General features: G+C 41.4%; 1 protein-coding gene across 1 annotated transcript in view; it reads right to left on the reverse strand.

Annotated features, from left to right (window-relative positions):
- Positions 1 to 8,748: 8,748 nt before the first annotated feature.
- LOC140653143 (mucin-5B) overlaps positions 8,749 to 13,561 on the reverse strand; it is a 45,194-nt gene continuing 40,381 nt past the window's right edge. The window contains exons 43-47 of the mRNA XM_072864868.1: positions 12,611 to 12,706; positions 11,291 to 11,419; positions 10,330 to 10,369; positions 9,499 to 9,622; positions 8,749 to 8,923 (exon numbers count right to left, since the gene is read on the reverse strand). Coding sequence (XP_072720969.1) covers positions 8,749 to 8,923; positions 9,499 to 9,622; positions 10,330 to 10,369; positions 11,291 to 11,419; positions 12,611 to 12,706 — 564 coding nt within the window. The remainder of the gene's footprint in view (positions 8,924 to 9,498; positions 9,623 to 10,329; positions 10,370 to 11,290; positions 11,420 to 12,610; positions 12,707 to 13,561) is intronic.

A 13,561-nucleotide genomic window follows, 5' to 3' on the forward strand; every position in this document is an offset into this window, starting at 1 on the left:
TTTATTAAAAATAAAAGCCCCCAAAGTAACCATTACTGATTTTCAGTTTGGTGAAAATAACTGCTGTTTGTTGTACGTTCTGTTAAAGAATGTGTCTCTGTAGGGAAGAAGAACACTTAGAATCATAGATTCATAAAGCGGTTTGGGTTGGAAGGGACCTTCAAAGATCATCTAGTCCAACACCCCTGCCATGGGCAGGGACATCTTTCACTAGATCAGGTTGCTCAAAGCCCTGTCCACCCTGACTTTGAACACTGCCAATGATGGGGCACCCACAACTTCTGTGGGAAACCTGTTCCAGTGCCCCACCACTGTTATCATAAAAAAAATCTTCCCTATATGCGATTTAAACCTACCCTCTTCCAGTTTAAAACTGTTGTTCATTGTCATGTCACTCCAGGCCCTGGTAAAAAGTCTTTCTATATCTTTCTTATAAGTGCCTTTTATATATTGAAAGGCTGCTGTAAGGTCTCCCCAGAGCTTTCTCTTCTCTAGGGTGAATAACCCTCTGATCTGTTCCAGCCCTCTGATCATTTTCGTGGCCCTCCTCTGGACCTAACAGGTCCATGTCTTTCTTGTGCTGGGTGAGAATCATCTCCCTCGACCTGCTGGCCTTGCTTCTTTTGATGCAGCCCAGGATGTGATTGGCTTTCTGGGCTGCAAGCACGCATTGCCAGTTCATGTCCAATTTTACATCCACCGGTATCCTCAAGTCCTTCTCTGCAGCGCTGCTCTCAACCTTGCATCACCCAGTCTACACTGATATTGGGGATAACCCAATACTTGTTGCAGCCTAAAGCAGACCCTCTTGAGGAAGGGGAGATGGCTCCTTTCCTGAGAGTAACTGCACAGGCTTAGCCGGGAGAAGATTTGGGAGGGCAAATGAATCTAGACAGGTTGTGAAAGATATGGGATGAGCCTGCAACAGGAGTGCAGACAGGGAGAGAAGGAGGAGCAGGGGCTTTGTGCAGCCGAGAGCAGACCCAAAGCCAAACTTCAGAGGCAAGGGAGAGAAGGCGGCTTCCCAGGGACCCTGAAGAGACCTGGCAACCCCAGTGGCGCTGGCAGGGGGTGGACTGGGTGAAAGGACTCACTCTTCATGAACACAGCTGATGGGACGTATTTAATCAAACCTTTTAAAATCAGATTTGCTCAACAGCTCTTCAGTTCCTCTGCTGAGACTCATCCTGTTGCAGATTATTATTTTGTACTCTAGTAAAATACTGGGAGTATCTGGTATTTTTTTGGCATGAAAGAGCCCTTTTTACTTTAAAAACATTCCACTTCAGTAAACTGGCTGGCTAGGGAACCTGTCACACCACGTTTCTGTCACATCATAACACCGCTTTCCATGTCAGCTCATATCGAATGACAGATTGGGGTTTTCACAGAGATCAAGGGCTTTTCTCATTTTCAGATTCTGCTGGTGTAAGCATATATTTCACTCAAAAGGACAGTACTGACCCATCTCGTGTCTCCAGCTGTCGTGCAGACTGAACACATAACTAATTTGTATTTCCTTCAAACAAAGCTGTGCAGATGAATCAGGACCTGCTAGTCCAGTCAGAATCCATTAGCAACAAAGATTACATATTTCAATGTTTGCTTCGTTGTTTTGACTGCAGGAACAAGGAGAAACAGTTCTTAATTACTAATAATCCCTCGCATGCATTATTAACAGACTATTTTGTTCAAATAGTTGGAGGCTGCAGTGTTTTACAAGCTTCATGTACAAAGTATTCATCTTTGCTGATGATAATGAAAAACTTTGCTATTTATTGTTTTGTTAGGAGAATCTTTCTCATGCAAGGCAGCCCACCTTATGAGAGAAATGAAAACTAAAAATGTAGCTCAGTTTTAAAGCTGTAATAAAAAGCTGTGATTAAAAAAAAGATGATTCCTGGATTATCCCAAATTTATAAACTAGAAACTAGAAGAGAATCAGGCCCAAAGCTATTAGAAACCAGAGAATTTGAAGTGATTCAGTACCAGTAAAACGTAACTATATTATGGAATCCCCCAGTATCTGCGAGCAAGGGTGATATTACACAGTGATGTTCATCTAATAAGATAAAAACTAATTTCTTCAGGCTTTTTATAGAATAGATAATTTTGTTATCAGAAGTGCCATGCTATCCCAGGACAAATATCAGTCAGGCAGACCTAAGACACAGCTAGCACTCATGTCCAGGATGCAAAGAAACTCCTTTCACTGAGTCTTACTCTGCAATGAAAAATCAATGTCAAAAGCAAGCAGCTTAATTCATTAGTTATTAATAAAAACATGTCAGGGAAGTCGAGCACACTCTCAAGCACTGCTCTGAAAGCAAAATATGAGAGTGCTGGAAAAACTTTGTTTTTTTAACTTGGGGGACTTGGGGGGGGTAAGATTTTTTCAAGTCATTGAGCTTGAGGGAAAGGTGAATTAATAGGCATAGCTTCTGTTTCTGCCAGAAATCTTTGCATGACCAGTAGTCAAATACCTAATTATCCAATTATGAAAGTGTGGATGTAGGGTGAGAATGTGCTTGAAACTGCTTTTCCTTTTGCAAAGGCTATAAGGGTCATTGTCATAATCTAGTCTGAGCAGCACAACACAGGATACAAAAATGTCACCCAATCAACTACTTGCTACTGGAAAGGAACAGATGTCTTTAGGAAGGTGTCCAGTCCAATTTATTTGGTGATGGAGAAGAACAAGCATCCACTCTGGTGCCACGGGGGCTATTCTGGTTGTCAGTAAACAGCCTTCAGACAGGCACTTCACCATAGAGAGCAAGCATTGTAGGCTATAAAAATTCTTTGAAGGATATCCCAAACTAGTTACTTAGGAAGGGTGTGATGAATTGTAGCAGTTCTTGAAAATTTTCCCTGAGTAACAGTAAAGAAAGATGGATTTATAGCATATATCACGTACCCAGGAAATCTTTTCCATGCCTAACCTGAAATGACTGCACCTGAAAAAGCCAGAGAACATCATCAAGAGCTAACAAAAAGTGTAAGCAGGCAAGCTAGAAGTAAGTTGGGGTGCTTGCACTTTGACAGCCTTTTGTTTATAGAACAATGCTCACTGAGGGTCAGATTAAATTCTGGTATTAAGCCAGGCTTTTATGGCATTATGAGAAATGGTTCAGTCAATATAGAAAAATGTCTGGATATGTAAAGAAGTGAAGGCAAGATGCTGTAAAGGAGTGGCAATGGGCTTGCCTCATGATTATCTTTGAATAGCAGTGTAGGGAGAGGTGGTGACACGGAAAAAAAACATTTCAGAGCTGGAACACAGAAGGGTTTATGCACTTCTTCAGTGGCCTTCAGAAATTCAAGCTGAACTTAACTTACATATAAAACACATAGAAATGGCAGCAAACTCCCTGCCTTCTAAGTTAGCCCAATTTTAAGCTCCCTTTGATTTGCTGGAGTCATGCTAAGGGACATTGGTGTAGGTCAAATATGACTCACTCTGTGTCAGGGTTGAGAATGAGATCAGTTACTAAAGACTACATTTAAAAAACAAAAGGGAGTAAAGGGAAAATTCACAAGACCACTACAAATGTTAGAAGTAAGCAAGATGAAGCCCTCACCAAAGAACCTGTCAAAAACAATGAAACTGTTCTCAGCATCATTCTTATTAGAAATCAGGGTGAAAGGCTCTTTCACTGTGGATGATTGAGATGTTTAAGGCAGGACATAGGGTTGGCAGAATTTGCAGCAAATATCTGGTGCTTCCTGTTACAAATATATAAAATTGGCATTTGGGATCAACTTCTTACATTGCTTTAAAGGATTTAGATGAGATAGGGCTGTACTTACTTAGACTGCGTTACTTAGACTGCCTTACTCACTTAGACTGCCTATGAAGTCAAAAGAGGGAGAGGTGGGGGCATTTCCAGAAGACAGTTGAGCTCTCAGGTTAAGATGCATAGCAATTTTCAGTAACTACACAGAAAGACTACAGTGCCTCAAGTCCTAATTTACACATACGTTTTTTTACGTAGGTGGGATAAACCAGAGCCTACCCACCCAGTCCTCTTTGATTTCATCACTCATATCAATGGGAGATCTCACTGGACTGGATCCTCTGGAGTATCAGTAGCTAAATAATTTTCTTTCCATCAGGGAGGATGTTTTAAAAACAGCCTTCACAGAAAGCAAGCTCTAGTGAAACAGTGATATCTATAAAGAGAGGCATCAACCTACAGTTACAGAAAGCCACTGGACAGATTCCCTTTGAATTAAAAAAAACATTAAATTAAAGCCAGTGAGTATCAATTAAACTGCCTTAGAAACTACTGATGAAAACTGGGTCTTCACACCTAGAGAAAAGTAAAGTGCATAAGAAATTACAACCTCTCTGTAGCTTCATGATCAAACCCTGGCCTACTTTTGACACAAAGCCAATTGCCTGGGCACACCGCTGATGTGCGGTTGTTTTCCTGATGGGGTTGTTTTCCTGAAAGAGGGATTGCTGTTGTCAAAGAATTAAATGGATGTGAGAATGGCCTTGCACAAGGTAAACTGAGACTCCATTGTTGCCCTAAAGATACTGAATAATCAGATCCTTTGAAGTGTAAAAACCAGAAAGATTTTCACAACTGATACCTTTGTCTTGGTGTCTTTGGAAAATTGTCACAGTTCTTTCTCCTAAAGGATGCTTGGGATGCCTGACAAAACCGAGTGCAGCAGCTTCAGGTTTGCAAATAGCCTGTTATATACTACTGCAAAAAGGTTTTATGAACTTAGATGTTACAATCACATAAAAGAAACAAAGGCCTACCTTTATCCTTATCTTAGATCAGAAAGCAAATAGAACAAGGCCAAGAACATGTATTTGAGCACACGAACCTGTAGAAGAGTCAGGCACAGCTCTCAGACCACCCAGTGCTTGGTATCCCCTCTATCTGCAAGGTGATCCATCGAATTTGCCAGATTATTTTCTTTTCTGGTTCATTACTTAATCAGATAACTTTCCTGAGTGATATTTAGACAAATTTCTTCATGTTTACATTGCAACTTTCTCATTCTTATTGTTAAGCTGGTACGCTGAAACAAAATAGGTGCAACATTCTTTTAAACAATCCCTTCTGTATTAGAGGGCATTTACAGTTCACAGTCTTTGGTTTCAGCTCGAGATTCTAGATACCAGAATAGATTAGTATCGATACGGCACACTGTAGATAACACTAGAGGTCCGATTCCACAGCCAGGCGATCTGCTCAGTGGAAAAGTTGGTAAAAGAACAGTGCCTCTCCCCAAATAAAAATCCAGAGCACCCCTTTAATTTTCTTTTCCTCCTTGCAAACACCAATAATTGGTAACAAAAGCCAGACAAAAATTTAGCTAAATTACGTCAAAGTAGTGTTACGAACTGACCTTTCCAAGCCACAAATCAACAGGCAAGTCAGAGTTCATCTCATAATGGCAACACAGACTCAGAGCACAGCAGTGACATGATAAAGTGTCTTAGGACTTGCTTACCTGACACGAGGCAGTATCTGCAGCAAATATTTATTTTAGCAATATGGGACAGTACTTCCTGGTGTATTGCCTCAGAACTGTTCAGTGAGTGGGAGTACCATCCTTGCATGATAAGAAAAGAATGGCTACAGGCTGAAACCAGCTGAACCCTGGCCCAACTGGCTCAGCTGAATGCTGGTTCTCCTGGGGTTACCCTATTGAAGTGGATGCTGGTGTAAAGAATTCACGCAAAAGGAAGAAACAGTACTTGGAACAATGCCACTGACTTTTCTTGAGTTACGCCAAGGAAATGTTTGACTTGCAGAGACTAGTCACTAACTGGAAGAGATGGCCTGGGGCTACAGATGAGGGCTTGACCGTGCACACGTGAGAAGCAGCCACACAACAGCAGCAGCAGGATCATGGTCAAATAAAGCATTCACAGGGAAGCTTTTCCTGGAAGAGCTGCCTGTGTTCAACTTTGCCAGTTCTGGTGGCACCTTGTGACAACAGCTTAGAGAAGGACACACAGACTTTAGCTGCAGTCCAGCTTGTTCTGTGCAAGCGGCAATGCTGCTGCATGCAGAGGCAGAGCTACTTAGCAAGAAGGGCCAGCTTGCAAGTTGGCCATTATATCTATTTGCTTCCAGTGTACTGTTTTCCCAAGATTGAGCAGGTTTCGGGCTGATTTTTGTTTCTGTGTATTTGTGTGTGTGTGGGTGAGGGGAGATGTTTGACCCATTGACTATGTCTGAGCTGAGGGAGCTAAAAGTTCTCATTAAACAGGCTTTGCCTAGCTGGCTGCATCTCAGCTAAATAGGACCCTGGACCTGCGAACAGAGGACCAATGAGGTTGACTTTAATACCCGGCCATTGGAGCTGTAAATAGTGAGATGCTGGACTAAGTGAGTAAATTAAGTGCCAGAGGTAAACTGGAAATGTAGAAGGAGCATGTGAGGTTTCACATGATCCTCTGTTCAAAAGCACTCTGGAGATGGGAATATGCCTTTGGTTCCAGCATTTCACTTGCCTGAAAAGCAAAATGCATGCCAAAAATGAACAGGAAAGTATACCTTTAAATCAATGCCATTCTCAGTTTCTGTATAAAGTCTCATCATCACTAAAACACACAGGAGAACAGAAATCTAAGTACACTTGGTAAGATTAGATTGTGTTTTATGCCATTCTCCCACCTGAAGATAATGCAGAGATGGGAAAGGTTTCTGATCGTGTTCTTGCTAAGCCATCCTGCTGAGAATGATTGATTTGCAGGGTTTACATGAGTGTGTATCTTACTACTTACAGAGCCTGTTTACTCTTCTGATGACAAAAGCACTCAAGAATGATTTCTTCCCCCTCAGGGAAAGGCAAGGAGGAAAGAAAGGAATGTCCTTTTTTGCTGCTGTTCTTTGCATTGTAAAAGAATTCATGCACTTAATTTGTATCAGTAGGAATATTTTCTGGGATAATGTGAAATTTATACATGAACCTCACTGTCAAGCAATTGCAACACATGCCTTCCAAGGGAGTTGCATTGCACTGGCAGTTAACTGAATTATTTGGAGATTCCTATCATTTATAATCAAGCAAACTGGTCCACTGACTAGTGCAGCAGGTGGGAATGGGACAGTTAGGTTCAATATGATGATCCTTATGGGTCCCTTCCAACTTGAGATGTTCTATGATTCTATAATTCATTACTTCAGCACAAACACCTTGTTGGATTTCGTTGTCCGTGTTTCCCAAAGATACCTACAGTGCGCTTATTCCCACTGTGATTGTTAGGTACACCTAGCATCTCTTTTATTGTTTATAAGGAAACGGAATAAAAACAAAGGATGAAATTCACCTCCTCTGACTTCAGCTGTCTAAGCCGGCTACCCTGGCTCTCAAAATACCCAGTGCTGAGAAACTGATAACTTCCCAGGGACTCTTACACCAGCCTTAGGCTGAGACAATCATTCCAGAAAGAGGCTGGAGAACGGGTTAGTTAAGACAATCTGAGTTGAATCCTGCAGAGGCGTAACATGGACTGCCCTATTGCATCACAGCGATGACCCAATAAGCATGGCACTCTCAGGTGAGAGTGGAGAAAAACACGTACCATTCAACTAGGCCTATTCAAAGCCAAGGATACCCACAATTTTAAGATCAGTAACACCATAATGAAACAGTACACATGAAAGTAACCTGACATCAGCTGAAATGATTTATTATGAAAAAGTGTTAAACTGAAGATTACTTTAGGCTCAATAGCTGCAGCATTTTAAAACTGAAAGCTAAAGGTTAATGCACTTCATATCTACTTGGTCAGTTCAAAAGCACTCCCTTCAAAACAATTCCCAAAAGCCCACACACAGCAGGCTGCAGGACACTGCACTTTAAGAACTTCACAGTCCTCAGTTCTCTTTCAGGTCATGAAAGACCAAATTGCTCAAGTAGCAGAAGCATCTGCCTTCCTTGTGTACTCTGAAGGTATTGTTGGACCATTTTGATCCCTGCCTACATAAGAGTCTGTCACCAGTACCATTGGACATGCTAGCTGGGAGTCAATCGTTTATAATACAAATCATAGTCATGTAACCAGTAGCAAGACTGAACATCAGTCTCTCACCTGACACACAGCTCAGAGTTTGATGTTGGCAAATAATAAAAAACACCAGTGAGATAAGGACTCACAATAAGGGTGCAAATACAGTAATTTTGTAGTGTATTTGTAAAACATGTTTTTACACTCATGATGTAGTGCTCACTGTGCAGAAGGAAAAAAGCACCTTGCTTTCCTCCAGTGACCCAGAGTCACAGCCAAAGGTTCAGGACCACTGGGGAGAAGAACGCAAATGTGCCCCTGAGCTGAGTCCTGCCTCTCTAACTGAACCGCAGCGGTGGAAGTGATTGCTGTTTCCCTTCTAAGGGAAATGAAGTGATGTGTGTGGTTATGATTTTACAATGTGCACTTTCTTCAGGCAGGACTTTTGAAAAGCATTAGCTGTCTCTAGTATGTCTTGTAATAACCTTGGTTTATACACCACTATGGGATTAAAGACATTAGCCACCTTGCCCCATTAGCAGCATCACTGAAACAGGAGAACAAGTCCTCTTTGAAATGCAGTTTATTCTACAAACATTTAGAGTAAAATCTTTAGCTAATTTCCATAACCATGTATAACACCAGAAGGAAAAAGCACAAGAGACAAGTATGGTCATTTGAAGGTTACTCACAGCTGTTTTCTAAACTACTCACTTGCTAGGGAAGCATTAAGTGGGAGCTGAAATGTTTTCTTTAGTTTATGCTCATGTTCTCCTCTTTGGGCATTTTCTTTCCACACATCCACATTCATCTACATGAACATATGTGAATTGGACTGTCTTATGCTCAGAGCAAACCAGTTCCACCTTCACTTCGTGACTCCTTTTTTCATGGCAGCAAATGCATTTGTGTTCCATTTCACTAGCCTCAAAGGAATACCTGTAGAAATGAGATTTGCACATCAATCTGCTGCCTGTTGTCTTCCCGATCCAGAAAACCGATCAGAATTTGCTGCTCCAAATGGACATACTTCTAAGGAGCAGAGGAGCAAAATTTCCTATCTATTTTTCTGCTTATTCATAACAGTCTTTCCTCAGGATGCTACTAGCCATTCAGGGCCAGATCCTCTGACATCAATGGGGAAAATCCCAGTAATTTCAGTGGATTTTGGGTTAGGCCCATTCTGACAAGACAGAAAAGAACAAAGAGCAGGAATAAACTCCATTAAACACCAGAGCTGTTCAAAAACCACATAAGGACATGTTTACGAACAGGTAGTTAATAAATTTAGCTGATGTCCTTTCAAAGGGACCTATTTTCCTAACTAAGATACGGCACTCCTGTCGCACTAAAGACATTTAGTCACACTGCTAATGACTGCTGTTCTGCACACCCAGTTTCCTAACCAGGTCCTTTTAAACAGCGGGGAAGGTGACAAACAGCTGCAGCCCATTGGCAACAAGAACACAGGAAAACCAGACATGGAGGAGGACAGAGAAAGGTTTCCTACTTACACAGAATAGGTACTGCATGTCCCTTCACAAAAGGGCACTGAGACTGGAGCAGCTGATTTACAGTTGTCGTGGACGATATACTGCTCTTTCACATTGCGTTTGCATTTATGTGGCAGGTCGATACCTGTGGAGGAGAACACTTTTGTTAGACTTCTTCAGACTGGGGAGTAAATGTTTTGAAAGGTATCTGCTAGGAAACCAAGGGCAGATCATCCTACTAAAACTTTTTAAAAATGCATAACCAAAAAACCGAATGAGAGTGCAAAGAGACACTAATTCAGCAAAGCAATTTCCTGCTGGTCAAGGCACTTTTCTATTTGTGGACTAGCTTAAATGAAGACTTATGTATAAGTTCATGTAAAGATATTGTTGAACCAAGACCTAAAGGAGACATGAAAGGTTTGGGTTTTTTAGAATTGCTATAAAATGACATTAGTGACTTTATAACAACCTATGATTTCTGGGTGGATGCTACAGAAAAAAGACCCTTTTTTCCATGCAATTTCCATATGGAAGAATACAGAACATATTTTCTACAAATTTTCTTATCAGGACTATAGTTCAAACTAACAGCATTTCAGTTATTCAAAAGCACAGAAAAAGAGATCAAAGAATTTTAGTGTCCCCATTGGAAGAATGAGGCAGATTTTTAGCCTCAGCTGTGAGTGGATTTTTAACCTCAGCTGTGAGGTACAAAACAGGTCTGCTGCTGGAAGAACAGTCTTCCAGCCTGTGGAAACTGCAGACTCTCAGTGCATGCCGAAACAGGACTACAAGCAGGGGAGAACCTAACAGTATTGGCTTAGGGAATCAGTGATTTAATGCACTCACATGTCTTACAACAGCCATCTGAAGTCACATCAACTGTCCCCTGTATTGAAAGCAAACATAACCATAACAGTTCAGATGCACATATTGCTAAGCAGCTAGTAGCAATGATGAGAGTTCAGGTATATTCCCTCATCTCTAACCAACACAGATTCCTCATCAGACTTATTTGTGTACCAATTATGTATAAAACTACTTTAAAAAAATCCTGTAAGGAAGGGATTTAATTTTCTTAAAACTACATATCCTCTCACAAGCCAGGTAAGATGTCCTGTAATACATGCCTGACCTTATGTAGGTCCTATTGAAGCCAGCACAAAACCCCAGCCCCAGAGAACAGCAGCTGCTCCTGGAATTGAACAGCCTGACCTGCACAGAACCTACCCCAAAGCTAATTCAAGTCAATGGCTGTCTCCGTCCCTGCTTTGGTTTTCAGATCTGCTGCAAAGCCCAACAACGCTTCTGAAAGTTACTGGAAACCACTAATTGTGGAAAGCCAGGGCATAAATGATACCCCTTGCTCATTCATGTACCACTTCTTTGCTTAGTGGTCCACCACATATCAGAAGACACTGTGTTCATCGATTCCTCCAGGGGTCTATGGTGAGTTACCATTTGCTCAATTTTATTTTGTGACACTGGTGTTTCTCAAGTGATGAAAAATCCCACCTCGCTGTTGCCCCGACACTCTTTTCTTTCAAGTTCTAGTGCTTATCCCACAACAAGTAAAAAGTGTGGGTTGTTTGCAAATAGTTTTGTTTTACTTCCATGGGACACTCCATTCAGGAGTGAAATTCAGGAGCCCATTTCAGGGCTGAAAAAGTACATTTCCTTCAAACAAGGCTGATCAGTTCAGAAAGATCAAGAAATACTGAACTGGCTCATTCAAAACAGTAAAGAAAACTCCCAGACCAGCAGCAGGGCTCATTCCAGAAGGCTTTTTTTCTGGCTCTAAAATACTTACTGGGACACAGCTTGATTCTTCAAATGGTAGGCAGACCTTTACTGTACTAGTCAAGGAAAACTGGCCTGCTGATTCAGTGCATGTGTACTGAGTACAGTTATCATATGGAGCTTTATAACTCTTTCCAACCTGAATAAAAACAGGAAAAAAAACCCAACCCAATATAGTATAGCAATAAAAATAGAATAATGCAGCAGTAATACAGTCAATGAACTGGCAGAGGGAATGGGTTGTTCATATCACTCTGAAAGTGCTGAGATGTCTGGAACTCACATCTGCAAATTATGTACCAAGCTCACCCACTACCAGCCTATGCAAAATCCCTTCTGTGGCCACCTAGGTCGAACGAATCAAAAGATGGTGGCAGAATGAGCACAGCAGTATGAACAGAAATGCCAGAAGGTAGGTGTGTGAATGTATGTGGAATAAAATATACACAAAAGAAAAATAATTATTTTAAAGGATTTCAAGAGATTTTTAATAGATGGAAGAAAAGTAAAAAGTGTGGAAGAGGAGAAAAGTCTTCATAATAGAGGTTAATGAATAAATGCAAAACCTCCTCATGGAAACATTAAAATTGTATATCGGCACAGGAGAAGCTAGCTTGCAAGATAAATTAGCAAGGAGCAAAGATGTAGAACACAAGAGCTACCAGAGAAGCAATAGCATGTAAGACAATAGTCACTGTCCAGTGTCATTAACCATTCACAGGAGTAGCAGGCTGTAATAAAACCAAAGAGCTAACCTGAGGCTCAGCCCATGTCTACACAACGCTACGTTCATAAGACATGACGTATTACCTGGGTGTGTTACCAAGTCACACTACACTACAGCAGCTATGCCACTTTTGATTTCTGCCTCAGCAAATTCAGAACTAGTGGTGGTACAGCTATATCAGCTTGCTCACACTATTTAGCCCTGTATCTCCAGGACAAGATAATGACACTGTTTCCAGATCGGAGCAGTACGATGTGAAGCCAGCCCACGTTTCTCTGCAAGAGCAGTATTACACAATGTCACCATCCCCTCCAAATTATTTCTCTCTGTTGCATGTGAGGAGGATGGGTGGTAACATGATTTCCATTCCTGCCAGAGATGCATGATTTTCAACACAGTGGTGCACTGTGTTTCAACACAGTGGTGCTGTGAGATGCACACAGCAGAGAGGAGCTGTAAAAACATCTACATTTACTTTGGAAATACAGACATTTTTAAATCTCCTAGAGGTCTTCCCAGCCTCAAAATATATGACCCCGGTTCACAAAATGCTGATGTCTTTTTGACAATTCAGCCTTGTGTGCAGAGCAAGGGAGTGCTTACCTCAATGGTCACACTGCCAAATGGAAACTTTGCCACACATGCCTCTTGCTGGCACTGGCTGCAGCACTGACCCTCCTCTTCCACATAGCGGAAACCCTGTGGGAATAATGTTTCCATTTAGCCATGTTACCTGATGTCTTGTTCACGAGGCACCTTTGGATCAAAGCCATACTGGAGATTGCAGAGAAAATGAGCCAACCTTCTGGTTTCATTTCTGTTGTCTTTAGAAACCTGTTGGAACCACTTTAAGCCTGATCATCAAAGCTGACAATTTCTTTCCCTTATTGAATAGTGACTTCTGGGCACTTCAGTTACCATGAAGGCCCTGTCACTGGCTATTCTTCTTTGGGCTAACACACAAGTCAGGCCAAAAAAATTAATTCAGTGTATGATTACTTGCACAATCTACCACCAGTGTTTGGTCTGATATGATAATCCGCAAGAATTCCTGCTGTCAGACATGTGAAGATCATGCATCAGCTATTTCCTCCCCTATGTTTTGGGCATCCATTGGTCTCTTGGTGGGTGTAGGTGTGGCTGGCTTCAGGATAAAGGATAATGGTTTTATCCATTTTTAGGCTTGGTGGTGGGTCTGGCCTTATCTGGGCAAGAATGGAAAAGAAACCACACTTTGCTTATATTCAGTAATAGACTGAACAGTTTGTGCACACTCTCATCTCACAAGTACTGAGAAGTGTCTGGAAACATATAAATCACTGTGCAGTTTCTTTACAATCTTAATTTTTGAGCTGACAATGGGCAACAACAACAGAATAGCACAAACATCATCTTTCAGCAATTGGACTTCTCTGTAATGGGTTTGCAATCATTCTCCCTCAGGACATCTTTCCAACGGTAACCTCTTAAATTTGCTAGAGAAAAAATAACCAGAACCCTAAAAAGGACTTTACAAAAAACCTAATAGAAGATTATATCCTGCTATCTTTCAGT

The sequence above is a fragment of the Ciconia boyciana genome, chromosome 6, assembly GCF_034638445.1.
Source record: "Ciconia boyciana chromosome 6, ASM3463844v1, whole genome shotgun sequence".
Taxonomy (NCBI): Eukaryota; Metazoa; Chordata; class Aves; order Ciconiiformes; family Ciconiidae; genus Ciconia; species Ciconia boyciana.